This window comes from Lepidochelys kempii, chromosome 2 (genome assembly GCF_965140285.1).
Source record: "Lepidochelys kempii isolate rLepKem1 chromosome 2, rLepKem1.hap1, whole genome shotgun sequence".
Taxonomy (NCBI): Eukaryota; Metazoa; Chordata; order Testudines; family Cheloniidae; genus Lepidochelys; species Lepidochelys kempii.
In genome coordinates this window covers 157,567,602-157,588,333 of record NC_136381.1, presented here as the reverse complement: position 1 = coordinate 157,588,333, position 20,732 = coordinate 157,567,602, and the positions used below count along the sequence as shown (strand labels likewise).

Here is a 20,732-nt window from a genome sequence, read left to right as displayed (position 1 = left end):
CTCAGGAGTTACAGATGCAAGGGATTTGGACCTGGTAGGATATCAGTGTGTTAGTGCTCAGAGTCATCAGGCTAGGCTCCATTACCTTCCATTCTGTGCTTCAAAACTTCACAGTTCAGCTCCTGATGGACAACACCTTTGATGGACTACATAAACAGGCAGGGAGGCACATGCTCAGTTTTCCTGTTTGCGGAGTCCTTAAACTCTGGACATGCCACCAATGCAGTACAACACCAATGGCCCTTCACCTCCTGAGCATCAGCAGCAGTGTGGTGGGCTCTCTGAGCAGTCAGTCACCACTTCAACGTGTTTGCTGTGGAAGTCTATTACAGAGTTGATGATCATACATTGGGGAACCACAGTGATAGACCTGTTTGCTACTGATGTAAAGTCCAAGTGCCAGAAGTCTCTTGTTTCTACATAATCCCAGGGTTGTTACTGGGCTCCTTCATTCTGCAGTGGTCTGAAGGCTGCGTGCATGCCTTTCCACAAGTTTCCCTTATCCCTAGGGTGACTTCCAAAATCAGGAGACATGGCCATACTCATTTTTGCAGCTTTGTGCTGACTGAGGCAGTTTTGACTTTGACCTACTACACATAGGTACAACTCCCAGAATTCCTAGATCTGTTCTCACAGATAGTTCCTCTAGCCCGAAGTTGATGGACCTAATGGCCCAACTGTTGGTTGGTTGAATCCCCAAAATCCTGATTCAGAGAAGGAAAACATTCTCAAGAAGAACTTACTCATCCAAGTTGAAGCGATTCTGTATTTTATGGGCAGCCTAGTATTGTCCGGACCTGGTCACCTCAGATCCTCTACTACTTACTGCACTTAAAACAGAGATGCCTCTCATTCAGCTCTGTTACAGTGTACCTTGTACAGTTTCACATTGTCAGATACCTGTACCATTGTGCTCTCCTTTCTCATTCCATGGTATATACTTACCCACTGGTCAGAAGAACCTACTTTTGTCTGGGACCTTGATCTAGGACAGGGGTTCTCAAACTGGGGGTTGGGACCCCTCAGGGGGTCACGAGGTTATTACATGGGGGGGTCGTGAGCTGTCAGCCTCCACCCCAAACCCTGCTTTGTCTCCAGCATTTATAATGGTGTTAAATATATAAAAAAGTCTTTTTAATTTATAAGGGGGGGTCGCATGCAGAGGATTGCTATGTGAAAGGGGTCACCAGAACAAAAGTTTGAGAACCACTGATCTAGTACCTTTTGAGACTCCTGGTGTTTCCTTTAGAATCTCTCAGGCTGCTTCCTGCACCACCTCACTCTGAAAACCATCTTGTTGATGGCCATTACTTCAGCCAGGAGAGTGAATGAGTTTCAGGCACTTATGGCCAAACCCTACATACTGTGTTCCACAGAGAAAAGGTGGTGCTGAGATAATGTCCAAAGTTCATTCCTAACATGGTGTGTTTATCTAAACCAGTCAGTCAACCTGCTTGTCTCTTTTCCAAAGATGCACTTGGCACAGGGAGAAAAAGTACAGTAAATGCACTTAGGACTTTGCTTCATGTTGACAGGGCCAAATCGTCCAGGCTCTTGTCCTGGCTATTTATAGCCGTAGCTGGGTGTTCTAAAGGTTAAGCCAATGTCCCCACAAAGGATATTGAAATGGATAACTCAGTGTATCTTGGTGTTACTATTTGGCTAGTGTACCTTTCCCACTGCTCATCAAGGCACTTCACCAGATCTCAAGCAATTATCCTCTTCCACTTTAAAAAACGTCCATTTGAGATCTCTAAGGAGGTGACATGGAGTACCCCATTACCCTTTGTCAAGCATTGTGTTGGATTTAGCTGCCAGAATAGACGGCAAGTATTGGAAAGCATTAGCGCTATTAGCTAATAGCAGTACTATTAGCACTGATATTCCTCATTCCCGCCATCCTGAGGGGCTACTCCTTGCAAGTCAACTTGAGGAGGATCGACACTGGCATATACTGTACCTATAAGTGTGGTTCTCTGACCTATCAGTGTGGCTCCTATGATCCAACCTCCATCCCCTCTTTTTAGAGTCCTCTGCTACTATGGGCTTCAGATTGGCCCTGATCTTCCCTTGCATTCTGCTCTGTATACCCTCATGTGGCCCCAATGAACACCAGTATGCAAAAAAATCAGATCTTGCATCTGAGGCACATGTGAACCTACAGTTGATCCATGCTGGCCACAACATCTCGAAGAACCAGTTACTGTATGGCTAGTAACTTTTTTCCATTCTCTAGCAGTCCCCAGCCATGCCTCCCTCCAATACAGCCCACAGGGTTTTAGCATCTCTTGCCTCCAGCATGTCTAGCAACACATTCTAACTCCCATGTTTCTCCCTTCTTCCCCATGATCTTTAGGAATGCCCCAAATGCAAAATTACTCCTTTTTGTCCTTCAACCTGCCTCCTTCCTCAAAGCTAATTATCTTCTCCCCCAGATCATCTACTGCTGCCACTACTCGTGTCTCTGAGTGTCTCCTGGAAATTGCAGCCACTGTGTTGCTTGCTTGCCCTCCCCTTGTGAAGATTCTGTGGCTCCAGCTTTCTGTCTTGCTATCCTTTCCCCTTCCTATAAATGGCAGTAGCTCAGAGCCTGCTTTGCTTCTTGCCTCTTTTCACCTGCTGGAATAAAGCTACTGAACATAGTTTCAATTTGTAATCAAATAATTAATCTTAACAGTTGAAGACCACAGACACAAGGTCAAGGGTCACAAGTTAAACACCTGGAAGTAACTGAACTGCTTTTCATTGTACCAAGGCCATGCAGATTGGTGTGCAACAAAGGGTGGGATATTGAAAAGCACTCTGAATTGGCCTAATTGCTTCTGTTGACTAATTCACTAGGCGTTTTACCACTGACTTTAATGTAATCAGATTTAGGCCAACATGCAGTGACTTTGGAAATTCTACTCTTAATGTAGTACGTCAGAATTTTCTTAATTTATTGATTTATGTTAAGCCGATTCGTTCAATGTGCTGGAGCTGAAGAAATACTGAAAGCTTAGTGCTGTATGCATTTTATGTGAAAAAGATATTTTGGTTCTTTTATTTTTCATAGATACATGGCTCCTGAGGTCCTAGATGATTCTATAAATATGAAACATTTTGAGTCATTCAAGCGAGCTGACATCTATGCGATGGGATTAGTGTTCTGGGAAATAGCACGACGATGTTCAATTGGTGGTACGTGACAATCCTAAATTGAGCATATTAAATTATAAGTTTTTGTACTGATTGTTTTGCAGAATCTGAACAGCTTTACATACCTATTTTCCACAATCATATTTTGTTATACTACATAATTTAGCATACTTTCCATGGTTTATACTTAGCTTTTAAAACCATTTTATCTTTTGCTTCAATCAACTAGTGTCAAATAGTGAGCATTTCTCAAGTTTCTTAACTAGGGCTGATCTGTAAATGTATGGCCAAACCCTGCCCTGGAGTAAGTGAAACTCCTCTTGAAATTGCTTCTTATACCAGAGCAGAATTTGTCCCAAAAGTCATATAGAAAAAGGGCAAAGTTGGCGCCCTTGAAAGTGCGGGACTACCTGCGCATATCCTTACCAGTGCAGTCAGTGTTCAGATATCTAGTTTAAAACTCAATTTTTCTGTCACAGATCATCTTGGGAAGAGACAGAAGTGTTTTTATAGTTGTAAAAGGCCCTGATGAGATCTCCTCTGGAGCACTGTGTGCAGCTCTGGTCTCCCATCTTTAAGGAAGATGAATTCAAATTATAACAGGTGCAGAGAGAGGCTACTAGGAAGATTAGATGAATGGAGAAACCTGCCATATGAGAGGAGACTTGACTTAAGCTTGGCTAATAAAACGAAGGCTGAGGGGAGATAGGATTGCTTTAGATACAAACGTTGGAGGGATAAACACCGGAGAGGGAGAGGGCTTATTTCAGTTACGGGCCAATATTGGCACAAGAACAAATGGATATAAAGTTGCCATCAACAAATTTAGGCTTGAAATTAGACTAGGGTTTCTAACCATCAGAGGAATGGAGTTTTAGAACAGTTTCCCATGGGGAGTAGGGGGTGCAAAAAATCTAACTTGTTTCAGGACTGAGCTTGATAAGTTTATGATGGGGGTGGTATGATGAGATTGGCCATATGCCAGTTTAAGCAATCTGCTGTTCCCAGATATCTCCAACAGCTGCGGATGGGACCCTAAATGGGGAGAGCTCTGAGTTACTACAGAGAATTCTCTTCCAGGTGTCTGGCTGGTGGGTCTTGTCCATGTGCTCAGGGTCCAACTGTCATTTTCCTCCAGGTCAGACTGACCAAGACCTGGGGGCAAGGGGGAATCTGATTTCCTCTACAGCATGGGGCACGTGTCACTTGCTAGTTTGAACTAGTGGATTCTCTAACTTGAAATCTTCCAATCAAATTTTGAGTACTTCAGTAACTCAGCCAGAGGTTATGAGCCCATTGCAGGAGTGGGTGAGGTTCTGTGGCCTGCATTGAGCAGGAGGGTCTGACTAGATGATTTTGATGGTCCCTTCTGGTCTTAAAGTTTAGGAGTCTATCAGTAATGGGAAGTATACATCTGCTCTTTCTCACACAGTACTAAAGCTTATTCCTAAGTATTTAAAGTGCAATATGGAAAACTCTCCCAGTATTGGAGGGTGGTTATAGTTGCTCTTGTATTGGGATTCACATTTTCAATTTAAGCCTAGAACAGCATCAGTCATACTCTTTAAAGAATCACTTTTAAACTTTAAAATAGAAATGAAGAAAATGGGCAAAGATACTTGCAATGGAATTTGCATTTTGTTCATGTTGTCCCATGTAAATTGCAACCTGTATTATTAGTTGTTTGTGCTTTGTTTCACTTATTTGTAAATACGTGTGGTAATATACAGAATGAAAAGATAGGATATAAATTAAGCTGTTTTTTTAAAAGCTTTTATGAATATCTTTAATTTGTTTCATTGCTGATGAAACAACCAATTTCTGTTCAAAGTCAGGAAGACACAATTTCCACAAGCCTGTAAACGTTTTACTAAAAAGTTACAAAGCACTAAATTGAAAGTTGTGTGAGCTTGGTCAATCACTTCATTGGTGAAATTGGATGATATTTATTTCCTTTTTGTAAAGAGATTTTAAATCTGCTTATTTAAAGAACTGTATAAAATAAGTATTTAGTAATATCAGTCCCCCCACCCCCCGACCCCCCCCAAAAAACCCAACCCCTTGAGAATGAGTTAACAAAAAATCTGTAATTCTGGTGTAAAACAAAAGAAATGCTAAATACTTTCAACAAAACTACAGGAATACATGAAGACTACCAGTTACCATACTATGACCTAGTCCCTTCAGATCCTTCAGTTGAAGAAATGAGGAAAGTTGTTTGTGAGCAGAAACTGAGACCTAATATTCCAAACAGATGGCAAAGTTGTGAGGTGAGTATTACTAAATGTGCAAAAAACTAAAATAAATTCAAGAAAACTGCAGCTTTTATATTTTAAGTATTTAAATCAGTTTTTTGTCTATGTGCCTCTGAGAGAACTTTAATGGCTTTGTGATAATTATGAATTTACTGCATGATGCTGGTCAATGGATGTGGTTATGCACAAAAATTTAAAACTCTCTTACCAAGACTGGCTAGTTTGACAAAAGAATTATCAGAGCCCTTCCCATGAACAGTGGCTAAAGTTACTTGTCCGTGAAATTAATGTGTGACTATAAATGACAAAACACAAAATTATCCAGGAAACCTCACTGCAGATCAACAAATATATTTTTAATTAGAAGTAATGAAATACAACAAACTGAATAACAGATGTTCCAGAGGACAGTTTTTATCTACTGTTGCAGGATCATATAAATGTCTGGCAAGTGACCAGAATATTAACCAAGGAATGAAAAAAATCTGTACTGATTGTACTTGATTTGCAGTCTGCAAGGTATAAAACCTGAATATAATACAATGGAAATCATGCATTTCCATTCTGTGGGTCTGTTCTGTTACACTGTCCTAATGTAAACAGATTCACACCAGTGACATGGTGGCAAAAATGCAGGGAGGCACTAGAGCCTTCTGTACACTAAGGCCATGTCTACACTGTGGGGATTATAGTGGTATAGCTAAGGCCTAGCGCAGATCCAGCCTGTCACAATGAAAGGGGTTTCTCTGTTGCTGTAGGAACACAGCCTCCTAAAGCGACAGTAGCTAAGTTGATAGAAGCATTCTTCTGTCGATCTAGGTGCAATTACACTGGGGGTTAGGTCAGCAGAAGTACTGCACTAGGGTTTTTCACACCCGATAGTGCCATAGCTATGTCGACCTAAATTTTAAGTGTAGACCAGGTCTTAGGTAGGATAAAGTGAATGAAGGACAGTTTACATCTGAATGAGATTATCTACTCCAGTTCAATGTGCTTTAACTTTACACCTTTAGTTAATTAATCTTAATTTTCCTGAGTGTGCCTGTGTAGACAAGCCCAAAGTCTGAGGGTATTTAGCTAACCCTGTTCATCTCAGTAGGTGTTGAGTGACATTAATTTAAAATGTCATGCCTTCCTGGAAGCTTAAAGCATCCTTGTCTCCTACTCAACTGTTGAACATTTACTTAGTGCTGATGCAAAAGTCTGATATTAAAACAATTATTTTAAGTGGCCCCAAATTTTAAATTTGGTATACTACAAATTAAATTATACAAAATATTATATTGATTGGAGTGAACTGAGATTGGCACAGAGGGGTAAAAAGCTTAGAAGCAATACCATGGTTTTTTTAAGTCTGCTACTTAGATCTGTGTAATCTAAGTGTATCACTTGTATAAAAGATTATTTTTCAGACTATATTTTAAAGCTCTAGCTTGAGTACTCTACCTCCTACAATTCAAAACTATTACATTATTAGTAAGAACATAAGAATGGCCATACTGGGTCAGACTAATGTTCCATCTCGCCCCAGTATTCTATCTTCCAACAATGGTCAATGCTAGCTTCAAAGAAAGAACAGAACAAGGCAATTACTGAGTAATCAATCCCCTGTCGTCCAGTCCCAGCTTCTGGCAGTCGGAGGTTTAGGGACACCCAGAGTATGGGTTTGTGTTCTTGACCATCTGGGCTAATAGCCATTGATGGACCTATCCTCCATGAATTTAATGTAATTCTTTTTTGAATCCATTATTGCTTTGGCCTTCCACTTGCAACAAGTTCACAGGTTGACTGCATTGCGTGAAGTACTTCCTTATGTTGGTTTTAAACCTGCTGCTGCTTTTGTTGCGCGATCCCTAGTTGTGTTATGTGAAAGGATAAATAAAACTTCGTTATTCACTTCCTCTACACCATTCAGGATTTTATACGTCTCTATTGTATCTCCCCTTACTCCTCTTTTTTTCTAAGATGAACGGTCCCAGTCTCCCTTAATCTTTCCTCATATGGAAGCTTTTCCATACCCCTGATCATTTTTTGTTGCCTTTTGCAATTCTAATATATCTGTTTTGAGATGGGGCATCCAGAACGGTACACTGCGCTCAAGGTGTGGGTGTACCATGGAGTTATATAATGCCGTTACGATATTTTCTGTCTAGTAATACAGACACTGAGCATTAGCACATTTTGCCTCCTTTGTAGATTGGCATAGAAAATAGACCTGTGGCAAGGGAGATTTAGGTTAAATGTTATGAAAAAATTTCCAACTATAACGGTAGCTAAGCTCTGGAATGAGTTTCCAATGCAGGCTGTGGAATTCCCACATTTGGAGGCTTTTAAGACAGGTTGGATAAACACCTGTCGGGGATGGACTAGGGTTACTTGGTTCTGCTGCAGCACAGGGAGCTGGACTTGGTGACTTCTTGAGGTCCCTTCAAGCCTTTCATTTCTACATATTCTCCACTTCCATATGCCCTCTAGAGTATATTGGTTGTATAGCTAGAATATCTAGGATTCTTGAAGAGGAGTTGTGTATATGCATTCCACTTCAGGTATGTGCACTCAAGTGGGAGACATTTTTGGTCAGCAGTACCCATTGGGACAGAACATGTGCTCTGAGTGTCCTCATGCCTTCAACTGAGGACACAAAGGGCAGAAGTGTCCTGACACCCCCTCCGTTCTTTCTCACTGCTTGTGGCTATTACTTGGAGGCTGTGGTTGGAGGCATGAGGACACTCAGGGTGCATGTGCTTCCCCCCAACGGATACTGCTGACCAAAAGTCGCTGGCTTGAGTGCATTGGGTTCATGCACACATAAAGTAGAATGTATGTGCAACGCATCTCAAAGAACCATAGTGACTATACAGGTAAGTAATCATTTCTTACTTGAACGGAATCTTTCTATGTTTGGTATTTCTGGCCATCCATCACCTTGGTGTCATGGCATTCTGACTTAAATCACACACCGGGAACAATGATTCAGGAGTTTTTGTACTACTTGGGATAAGGATTGTTGCTAACTTTCCCTCCAAGGACCAGCTTTTTTATTTATTTAGTACTGCAGTTTCAACCCTTTACAGACTCATTTTCATTTGTCATAGGTCTTGGCTAAGGTTCAAATTTGTATTTGACTTTATAACATTACTGTTTTTATAGAACTTAAACTACCATCCCCTTGTAGGGTTAATTTTATTCAGTTTTGATCTTAAAAAATGGGTGACTTTTTTTCTTTGGAAGGATAAAATGTCTGCAGTAGTTCTTGAACATTGTTAAGCAAAGAGCATGAATAACTTTCCCCCTTGAGTTGAATTATGGAGACCTCCTAAACTGATAATTGAAAGAAGGTATTAATTATTCTTCCAATAGCATGCAGCACAATATAGTCTCACATGACAGTTCTAGGTAACTTATAAGGTTTTTTCCAACTGGAGGCACAAAACACCAGAAGTACATATCTAATACAGAACTTGAGAGAACAGTTTCCAGGCAAGCTAATTTTTCATAAATATTTTATTATTCTGCGTATGAGCCTGATAGGGGCACTGCAATGAGTGTATTACAGTTCGCCTCAGTCCTTTTTTAGGGACCTTTTCTTTTTCTTAAACAAAATGAGAATCTGGATTTCCCACCACACCAGATTTTTTTTGCATATCACAGTGGCCCCAATGACACAAATTTCAGAAATGTGAATTATAAGAGTCGAAGGCACAATAAGGATGATTATTCAGGGATAGAGAAATGTATAGACCTTTTTTCTTTTCTTTTTTGTTTGTTTTTTACAGGCGTTACGAGTAATGGCCAAAATTATGCGTGAATGTTGGTATGCCAATGGAGCAGCTAGGTTAACAGCTTTACGCATTAAGAAAACATTATCACAGCTCAGCCAACAAGAGGGCATAAAAATGTAATCCTGGATTTACTACTGACGAGCGCTTTAAAGATCCATGTCTGAACCTGGGTGGCATGTTCAGAAGGTTAATAGCTCTACCTCACTGAGGGAACAGAAGGATATTGCTGCCTTTTGATACTTTATAGGAACATTCATTGTTAGCCCCGGGATTTCTGTGAACATGGTAAACAGTTGTGTTTGGGTCTTTTTTGTGCACTATAAACACCTCTTTCCCAGGACACTTACGAAACATATAGTCTAGCTTTATTTTTATTAACCTGTAACTCTATTTTAAAAGTTGATTACCGGTCTTAACTTTTCATTAACTGTGTTGAAGACATGAAGATCATTTTAAGGTTTTGGAGCTTGTTCACTAAATTGTATACAGTGCATTGAGGGTTCTTAAGTGATTTGATTTGTGGTTGGTACAACTGAGTATTCTGAACCACTGCAAATTTTTTCTCTGATTCAGGTTTTGAATGTATTATTGCAGTATAACTTTCTAGCTCTTAAGTTTGCATCTGTTGGACACCTACCTTGTTTTACAAAAATGACCTCATTCACTTGTGGGGAACATAATTTATGCAACTATATTTTGTATACTGTTACTGTGCTTTCACTTATTCAGAACATTGCATTGCCTTCAACATAGATTGTACTATACCAGTAAGTGCCACTTCTGGGTCTTTCTAATGCAAATCAATAGGAACATACAAAGTTTATGGTACTTGTGGTTTCAAAACTGAGTTCAAAAATGGAATTATTCCTTTGCTTAATGACCTAATTAACTCTCTATTTGGCATGTAGCTGCATCATTCTTGGAATACCTTTTTTTGCCAAGATCTGATTCTTAAACCACTGTAAGAATTTAAATGGTGTGCAAGTTAGTTAATTCAGTGTTATGTTCTAGAACTGTGCATCACATATAATAAGTTCTAATTATTATATCTAAGAAGAATTTTTTTAATGAAGTGGCACTCTTAAAATGTCTGTCATACTCTTGTCTAAGAAAACTAGCGAGGACTAAAAGTTTTTAAGATAAAAGGAAAGAAGTTTTACTCTTTGATGTCATTTACTTGAGAGATTTACTTTTCAGTTCCTCAAAGTCTTTCCTTTTTCTTCTTGAACAGTATTATTTGCAAAAACAAGAATTAACTTTAGAGATGATTAACTGTTATATTTGGGCTTGTTTTATTAGGAAGTTAAAAGCCGCTCTCAAATTATACATGCATATACTGTGTGGATGTGACATACACAAAGTGGTGAGCTGCAAGACTTTGGATACACACACCAGAAGGGTCTGGTGCCCTTGTTATAGCTACAAGAGCAAAGATAGTTTGTGTTGTCATTAGAACCCTGAAAAAATATGCACAGATTTACTCAACCTTCAAATCTCCAACAGGTATATCTTTTCACAGGATTTTAACCAACTTTTAAGATACAGATTGTATCACTACTTTTGTCTCTTAAAATTGTTACCCACATGGGGGGTGGGGGAGAAATCAAGAGAATAATCTTTGTCATGAAACTAAGTTTTTAACAGTTACAAATATCTGCTTGGGTAGCAGGCGTTTGCCTATTGTTGACTTCGCCAATGCATGTGCGTGCGCGCACACAAAGGATTGCTATATGCACAACCCCTCTCACCCCCTAAGTCATCTCTCAGTCACTTTAACACACCTTAATCATACACAACACACTGCAATTTTAACTCTGTTCCCCTTTAAACCTTCATATATCTGCTTAGGTAATTTTTCACCAGTACAAGTAGCTATGTGGCGAAAAGGTAGTTTGGAGAAGGGATGTTAGAATTTCATGTACAGTTGTGTTGCTTGCTCTGCAATATATGCTAGTTGTAGTAACAGGTTTAATTGCCTTGCTTTCTGAGATGTCTGCTCTGAATTGTGCAATGTATAGCAACCCTAAGTGTTTTAGTTTTTTGTTTCTTAATATCATAATGCTTAACGGGGTGGGGGGGGTAAAACTTAAATGAAATGAGGATTGTAGACCTCCGGTGTAGGGATAGAAGTGCAACTGCTGACTGAATATTTTATGAGCTACTGAGCGCAAATCCCCTATTCTGCTATATTATAAAATCTGGCAGAAAAGTGAAGCTCCTGGTGGAGAATGATTGATTGGATCTGAGCACACGCAAATTTGAAGCTTGCATATGCCTGCCCCATCCAACCAATCAGGCTGGCATGTCCTCAGCCCCATCAATCAAATTTGTGTAAACTTGGCCATAATCAGTGAGGTTTGTATGCCTAATCAGTCATGTCTGTGTGCACTCAGACTCCATCAATCAAGTTTAGGTGCACGGCACATCAACTTCCAGTTATAACCTGAACAGTTAAAAATAACCCTAAATACAGTATTTAAAAAACAAACTATCCATTGCGTCTGATTTATTCAGCATCCACCTCTTTAGCAGGTTTTTTGCAGATATGTGATTGGTCAACAATACAAAGTAAGACAACCATGGGAAAAATTAGAGCCAGAACCAAATTTCAAAAACTTTCCATTTAAAAAAATTGAGGAGAAACGAAGTAAAAACTTGCATAGTTCTTACACCCTCTGAATTTTCTAATCCTGGGTGATATTTCACACTATTTGGCTCCCTATTTTAGAGAGAAAGGTATTTGTCACATTTTAGATGCATAGTTAACTATGGAGTACCCACCAGGTGTCTCCATAACTTTGTATTCTGTAATCTGTATTTTGGGATTTGATAGGTGATTTTAGGGTTTATTTTTAGTGAAATCATATTTTATCTGACCTTTACAATAGCAGTGAAATGGATATATTTCACAGCTATGATTTTAGAAAATACTACACACTTCTGTGTGTTAAAAAATACAGTACTATCAATCTAAAAGAACTAGAGCCAGATCCACAGGATTGCAGCAGGCAAATTGCTCCAGTCAGCCGCACGCTGAGATATATAGATAGTGTTGTCTTCCCCACCTACTAGCCATAGCTTTCTTTTGAAAGCTGCAATTTTTTCTAAATTTGTCCTCTGAATTTTTCAACACTTTGTAGTAGAAATTTGCAAAAAGGTGGATTGATATATTGTCCAATTTTAATGAAGATTATTTTGAGGACAAACATATGTGAATATCATAAAATGCACAACAGAAAAATTGTGAAGAAGCCTTTGTGTACCTTGGGTTCAGATGACATCACAAATAGTTTAAGCTTTGTTCTTGTGTTTTTCCATTATATAATCTGAACGCCTTTATTGAATGGGTGTGTCTGGATATTACATGCAGCTTTTTATGTTACCTGTGTAAAAATCATATATGTGCACACAGGCACACATTAATATTTTTTAAACTAATCTTGTAAATCACCAGTTTTGCTTTGAGACATCCAGGGGGACCAAAATATTTTCGCATTCAAAATACTAATTTTATATCATCTTGAAGGTATACCAAAACAATTTGATATAAGAAATACTGATGCAAATGTTTGTTGTAAATATACATACACTATACATACATTTCTTCAAGGTTCATGCATTTTATTAAATAGACATTTTAGTAGCACTAAAGCCTCACTTCAGATTACAGACGTGGCCAGACTGCTGTGGACAAACATAAGGAAGATTGTTGGAAACAGACTGGTACTGAAAAGACTCAAAAGTCCCTTTTGGGATACTGGAATTCTGCAGGGACCCTCCAACCTTGAAAGCTGGAATTCTGGGACGTTTTAGAAGCTGTCTGTTCAGCACTCGCACTCTTTTTCTCCCCCAAATTAAACTACTTTCACTTGTAATCCTAATGCGGACTTTGTATATAGGGATAATGACATTGGGATTGATTCTGTGAGGACTTTAAGCTATCGAGTGAAGTAAGAGGCTATTTTTTTATTTTATTTTTTTTACAAAATAATTGTGAGTTTCAGTGCCATGAAATCTTCTCTTTTTGTTAGCTCCTTGTTTATACTGTGCCATTGAAATGATAACGAGGGGTTGAAATTATCATACATGTAAAAGAGAAGTTTCAATGTCGGTTGCTTTAAACTTAAATTACCTCTTAAAAGACCAAGGTACATTTACCTCATTGTGTATATAATGTTTAATATTTTTCACAACATTCTCCAAGTTTTCAATTACATGTTTCTAGAAAATATGGGTATTGCTAAATTTACAACTTCAGTGGTACTAACTATATTGTTTCTCATGCCCAAAATACGCACTCTTTATTTTCTGTATTTTATTATATTTCTGTAAGTTTGTTGCTGCTTTGTCAATGTAGCATCTGCCCTTCCAGAGCTGTGTAGAATAATGCTTTGTATAAATTCTGCGTTTTGCGTGGTAAACTTGAGAATTCTGTACAGATGAGTTTGTCATTTTTTTTTTAAAACCTTACAAAATTGTGCATTTCCCCTTACATTTCTGAAAATGATGTATTGTATTGGTAGAGTATACAGTACAATGGATTGTAAATAGGAAAGTAGAAGAGTGATGCTTATGTTAAGTGCTAACACTACGGTAGAAAGATTAAAGCAATGAAAATAAATTACTTTTTTCAAAGTAGATAAGTGAGCTGTCTTATATATACATAACGTTTCCACTTTTTCTCCAAAAGACAATAGTTACAGAGAGCAGATGCTCTGATCTACTATGGTCACTTTATGCCTGGTAAGTGGTGTAAAGTGGGGAGGTGGGGATTTGCCTTCTGTAGGGCAAATCTCTGCTGGTATAATAGTGGCAGAGGTGGCTTGCAAATGTTTGTGTCAACCACTCCCCACTGTGGCATAAGCGAAATGAGGGGGTTCCTGAACCTCCACCATCATAACTGACCGTAAGTATCTTATATCACTGATAAAAGTTAAGAGTATGCCCCCTGCTTCTCTGTCTGCTGCAGATGAGTGGCTGAGTGGGAGGCTGCCACTCTCCACTATGTCCAAGAAATAGTGAAGAAATTGGCCAGGCTGTTCGCTCACTAGTAGAAGGTCTACCACACTCCTAAAGTAAAATGGACTGCTTGGCTTACTGCAAGCACTACAAATAGGGATTAAACTTCCCTGGGAAGCAAATAAGTATTACATACACTGGTTCCCAAACTGTAATACTTAACTTAATTGAGGATGTTCTAATGGATTGTTGCTTTACAAAACCCATTTTATAAACAAATATTCCACATTGGAGAGATGGAACATAGATGCAACCACAGGAGAAAAGCTTGGGGGAGGGAGAATTTTATTCAAAATACATGCCAAAACACTAGGAGGCTGGATAGCCAACTAAGTATGCCTCTAGGCCTCCACCCCCACAGCATATTAATCCATTCTACTCTGTAATTTTTTTCTCACCCCAATTTTATAACTAAGAACTTCTCTTATATTTCTGCCCCTCAGCTGTGAAATTTTTCTCACTTTCTCAAATTCAAACTACCACCCAAACTCAAGTGACTTCTCTTGTCAGGATGGAAACATGGTGATTGTCATACAGGATCACACCCAAATCATCTAGTTTAGAATCCTGACAGTGGCATGAACCAGATACTTCAGAGGAAGGCATAGCCTGGAGTTGGTTGATGTAGGATAATCTCCTTCCTGCAGAGGTCTCATCCTGATCTTTAGAAATTTGCTTTAGAAATTATGCCCAAAGCACAAGGTTTAATATTGCTTCTAAACTTTCATAATTCTAACAATTAATATTCTTGATCAATATAAATATCCAGTCCCTTTCCTGAGTATTGTTAGGTTCTTGGAGTACTGATAGGGACGCTACTCAACTTCAGCTGTGCATGTACCTCTTGAGCCTTTGATCACATTTTTTTCATTAGCAGTGTCCATTCAGCTCACACATGCACCCTCTACATCAGGGGTGGGCAAACTACAGCCCGCAGGCTGCTTTTATCCAGGGTTTGCCGTGCTCCAGCCGGGGGAGCAGGGCTGAGGGCTTGCTGCTCTTTGCCCGGTGCTCTGGCTGGGGGAGCAGGACTGTGGGTTTTCTGCTCTTCACCCAGTGCTCTGATGGAGCGGGACCAGGGGGCTTGCCGCACTCCGCCCAGCGCTCCTCAGTGATGAGCAGTCATTTTCAGCATCATCTTCAGGGAAGATTCTGCACGCAAAACGCCACATTCCTCAGGTATGACCTCACCACCCCTACGCAGCAGTGTGCCAAATCCCCTCCTTATTTCTTATAGCCCCACCCTCGAGAGCCTTGAGTGGAGGGAAACCACCCAGGGCAGCAGCTGCTCCCGTCTGGGTTCCTCTGCACGTGGCACAGCTGCCTTGGTGTCACACTGCGAGCAGGGCCTGTAGGAGTCCCTGGTACCACCTCGTGAAGCCCCCCACGCGCCGCCACTCATGAGTCCTCTCGCCACACCGCGGTAAAATCCCTTATTATATACGAACTTTTAATGAACACAACCATGCAAACAGGACTCAAAGTACAACAGTGAGAACTTTTTGGGGGGGAGGCTGGAGCATAAAGTTACAGGTGAGTTTACACTTGCCTCTTTTTGTCCACATGGATTCTGGGATAGAATGCCGTGGCTCAAAATTGTCAGGGGCACACGGACGTCTGACAAATCCAGGCTAGAGAGAGGGCCCAGTTTTTTCACAGTGCATGACATCTTGTAAAACAGCAGTTTGAAATAAGGGCAACAGTTAGGATTTTCTTTTCTCTTTCAAAAATGAGTGCTGCAAAAAAAAAAAAAGAAAAGTGGACAAGGAATGTCAGGTTTTCAACAAAGAATGGAATACAAACTATTTTTTCACAAACGTGAACTCAAAGGCTGTGTGCCTGATTTGTCAAGAGAGCATCGCGGTGTTCAAGGAGTACAACTTGACTCACCATTTTTCAGCAAAACATCTTAATTATGGCAGCAATTTAACAACCAAGGAAAGGGCAAGAAAAGCTGAGCAACTCGCCACAAACTTAAAAACTCAGCAAAATATTTGTGTGTGACAGTCTGCAATTCAGGAAGCCACTACAAAGGCAAGTTACGTTCTGGCGTTTAAAATTGCTAAACAAAATAAGCCTTTTGCTGAAGGGGAGTTTTTGAAAGAATGCATGACTGATGTTTCTGGCATGCTGTGCTCAGAATACCAAAACAAATTTGAGAACATTAGTTTGTCACAAAGAACTGTTACTTGCCGTGTAGAAGAGACTGATGAACATTTGGCTTCTGAGTTGAATAAGAAAGCACAGGGCTTTACGTTGTTTTCATTAGCTCTCGATGACAGCACTGACATTAAGGACACAGCTCAGTTACTGATTTTTGTCAGAGGAATTGACATTTGAAATCACAGAGGAATTTTTATCAATGGAATCAATGAAAGGCACAACTAAGGGATCGGATTTATACAAGAGGGTTTCTGGGTGCCTTGAACATCTGAAGCTCCCCTGGAGTAAACTGGCAAACATAACCACAGATGGATCACCAAATTTAACAGGGGAAAACGTAGGACTTTTTAAAAGAATTCAGGACAAAGTAAAAGAAGACAACCCATTAAAGAGGTGATTTTTCTGCATTGTATTATACATCAGGAGGCTCTGCAAAAATGTCCTGGACATTGATCATGTTGTTTGCACAGTAGTGAAAATAGTGAACTACATAAGAGCAAGGGGACTTAATCATTGGCAATTCATTTCCCTTCTTGAAGAGACTGACTCTGAACACCAGGACTTACTTTATCATACAAATGTCCGCTGGCTCAGCCTAGGAAAGGTATTGCAGCAAGTGTGGGAGCTCAAGAGACGAAATTCGCACTTTTCTGGAGATGCAGGGGAAAGAAAATGATTTCCCTGAATTAAAGAATTCAAACTAGGTGTGCGACCTTTGCTTTTGGTGTGGATATCTTGGCACGTTTAAATGAACTTAATGTAAACCTGCAAGGAAAGAATGTGTTTGTACACAAATTGTATTCTAGTGTGACAGCTTTCAAAGCCAAGTTATTCTTGTTTTCAAAACAAATTAAGGACAAAGTGTTCGCTCACCTTTCCAAGTATTTCAGTGTTGGAGTAGCAGAGATAAAAGTACAGCAAAATTTTGAGTGACTTGCACGGAGAATTTCTCGTTGATTTCTCTCTATGAGAAGATAGAGAAGACATTGGAGCTGGTGTCATGCCCACTGTCATTTGATTACAGGAAAGCCCCACAAGAATTACAACTGGAGCTCATTGAGCTCCATTGCAATTAGACCTTGAAGGAAAAGTACAATTCAGAAAAACTGGATGAGTTTTATGCCTCCTTGAGTGAAACAAAGTTCCCAAATATCCGCAAGGTGGCACAGAAAATCCTTGTTTTGTTTGGCTCCACCAATGTGTGCGAACAAACATTTTCCCTGCAGAATTACAACAAATCTCGCTACAGATCCCAGTTAACTGATCAACATCTCAGCTCAGTATTGCAGATTACCACAACAAGAATGACACCGGACTTTGATGCCATTGTAAAAAAAAAAAAAGGGTGACCAGCTGCATTGTTCACATTAATCAAAGAGGGCGTGGAAAGGGGTTAACTTTGGTTTAATTATTGTAATACGGTGTTATGATGGTATATTTATAAGAATAAGTAAGGTTTTATGTTTGTTTTCCACTAAATGTACCTTTATTAAATAGTTTATTTGAATATCTCTGAATTGTTAATTTTGTGAGCGTTCATGGCCTGCCATGAGGCAGTCAGGGGGTCGGAAGTGGGAGGGGGCAGGGGCCAGGCGCCAGGCTGTTTGGGGAGTCGCAGCCTTCCCTACCCGGCCCTCCATACAGTTTCGCAATCCCGATGTGGCCCTCGGGCCAAAAAGTTTGCCCACCCCTGCTCTACAGCCTTATGCTGCACACTGAGGCTTTATAGGGCTGCACAAGCAAACCGCCCTCAATTCCTTGTCAACCGTCTTGGATGGCTGATTTCCAGCAATTTCAGGACCTCAGAATGGGTGACAGATACTCTTCAAATACCTCTGGAAAAGCTCAAGGATTTCCAACACAAGTTGCTTGACATTTTACAATCAGCAACACCATCCAGAGTTGCATTACCTATTAATGACACCCCCCCATTTCCCCCTCCCCAAGACTGTTTGGCCAACGCCTGCTATGGTTCTGCTAACTTCCAAACAGGCAGATTAAAAAAAAAACTACTATGTTCCCTCCAATGACTCTGAATTCTTTTTCTCCCGCCTCTCACCTAATTCTCTAGAGGTGGATGCCATGAACAAACTGGGTAAACACTATCCAAGTCTACCCCATATGACCATGACCCAGAAATGCTCAGACTTGTTTGGACAGAAGTCTTGCTCACCCACAACCCTGCAATTCCAGATGGCAAACTATCAAGCAATCAGAATCACAAACTTCCCAGAGATCTCATTCAGTTCAGTTATATAGTTTTCCTGTATTTCAATGACTGGCTGATCAAGAGTCCATAGTACAAAGCAGTACTGTCATCTACTTGGATGGACTTTTCCTGCAATTGGATCTTCAGCTCAATGCAGGAAAATCCACATTAACCCCTCTACAGAAAATAGTTTGTAGGGGCATCCTTGGATTCATTGACAGCCAGGGCCTACCTCCCTGTTCCAGATCTTATTAAATCGGGTCAGTACCATTCTTGGGAGTCCTCAGACCTCAGTAAGGAACTGGCTACAGCTCCTTGGTCATACAGCAGCTTGGCCTTCTATCTAGATAGAACCAGGCAATTTCGGAAGTAATCTAGACTGTTTGTTTCCATCACAGACAGATCCAAAAGGTCCATGGTCTCCACCCAGAGGCTGGTGAGGTGGCTCTCAAGGTTGTATTGTTGCTTGTTATAAGGAAGCTGGTCCTCAAACCTTCCCTCCCTCCCTCCCCCTCACCCCCCGCCCCAGGACGATAGCACATACTACCAGGTCACGAGCAACATCCATGGCGTTACTCAAAAACATTCCAGTTCTGAGAAATGTAAGGGTGCTACATAGTTTTCAATACATGCATTTTCTAAGCACTGTACCTTGAGCCATGCCACTAGATCCAAAGTAGCACTAGGTAACGCAGTTGTGTCTTGAATTCTGAACTCAATGCTGAAGCTCCCTTCTCCATGTGGGGATACTGCTTAGGAGTCACCTGAAGTGGAGCATGCACAGAGGCACGACTGGAATAATAAGAAAAGATTACTAACCCAGTGCACTAACTCTGTTTTTTTGAGATGTGGCTCCCCGCAAGGGTGCTCCACTACCCACTCTTCCCTTCTGCGTCAGGCTGTTCTCTGTGGGAAGTTTGGATACACACGGAACTGAAGGCGGTTCTCCCACACCTCCCTATATAGCTTCGGTGCACGGACTGAACAGACATGGCTGACAAAAACCGCTCCAATCCAGAGGTTTGAGAGTTGCATGCATACCTGAAGTGGAGCAGGCTTTGAGTAAATGTTTTCTTCTTGACCTCAACTTCCTGTGGCAATGTGTTCCACAGCTTAATCGCACATTGTGAAAAAGTATTCCCTTTGAGTTTCCCACCTTTTAATTGAATGTCCCTGTCTTTTAATAGAAGAAAGATGTTCCCAATCAGATTTCTCTTGACTTTTATATACTTCTATCATGTCCCTATTTGTCTCCTTTCTAAGGTATGACCTCAGTCTTCCTTCATGAGTTTTTCCAGGCACTTGATCATTCTCATCACTCTTCTCTGAACCCCTTCCCCTCCCATTCTGAAGTATCCTTTTTTGACTGAGGGTAACATAGTATTCTAGACAGGTTACACCACTGGTTGTTGTATGGCATAATATTACAGTATTACAGCCCAACACTTCTCATTATAAGACTTAATAACTGGTAAACTCCAACTATTTGGGTTGAAGTTTTCTACGCTGGATGTGTCTGCCTCTGGCTTTATTTTTATATTTTAATTTCAGCTGAAAAATTGCTGAGAACGAAGCGAGGGAAGAAATCTGGTGCCCTTTACATTAAAGCTCAAGCATCTCCTATTTTGAAGTTTGCACATGATCAGAGATTTGTTAACACTTAACTTAATTCTCTTCAGATTTGGTCCATGCTAGGCATGCTCCTGCCGAGGTCTTGAGGGTGCTGAGCAGAGTGTTGTTCAAGTGACTGTACATGTCCATTCCACTTCAGGTGTGTGTGTGTCCACGGCACCAATGTTGGAGATTTTTTCCTTAGTGATATCCATCAGGGCAGCACATGTGCCCCTGCCTTGTGCTGCTGCACAATGATATAAAGGGTGGAGCTGCCCCCAAGCCCCTCGGTTCCTTCTTACCCATGATCAGTAGTCAGAGCATGCTGGCTTGCTTCTACAAGTGTTTTTCTCCCATTTCAAAGAAATTGTTCATCTTTATATAGGTTGCATTCGGTTTTGTAGTTTTATAGTGTAGTTTAGTGGATCTGGTGGTTCCCACTTGTTCTGGGTACTGACACCCTCTACTGAGGTATCCCTCAGTCTCCAAGCTTTAAGCTTTGCAGTGGCTGCAGGACATCCATGCTGGTGAGTGACGCTCATTCTCAGTGTTTAA

General features: G+C 40.4%; 1 protein-coding gene across 5 annotated transcripts in view; it reads left to right on the top strand.

Annotated features, from left to right (window-relative positions):
- TGFBR1 (transforming growth factor beta receptor 1) overlaps positions 1-13,818 on the top strand; it is a 74,210-nt gene extending 60,392 nt beyond the window's left edge. For all 5 annotated transcript variants that reach the window (XM_073332551.2, XM_073332548.2, XM_073332549.2 and 2 more), the window contains 3 exons: positions 3,056-3,180; positions 5,278-5,408; positions 9,170-13,818. In XM_073332551.2, the coding sequence (XP_073188652.1) occupies positions 3,056-3,180; positions 5,278-5,408; positions 9,170-9,295 (382 nt within the window). In that variant the 3' untranslated portion in view covers positions 9,296-13,818. The remainder of the gene's footprint in view (positions 1-3,055; positions 3,181-5,277; positions 5,409-9,169) is intronic.
- Positions 13,819-20,732: the final 6,914 nt, after the last annotated feature.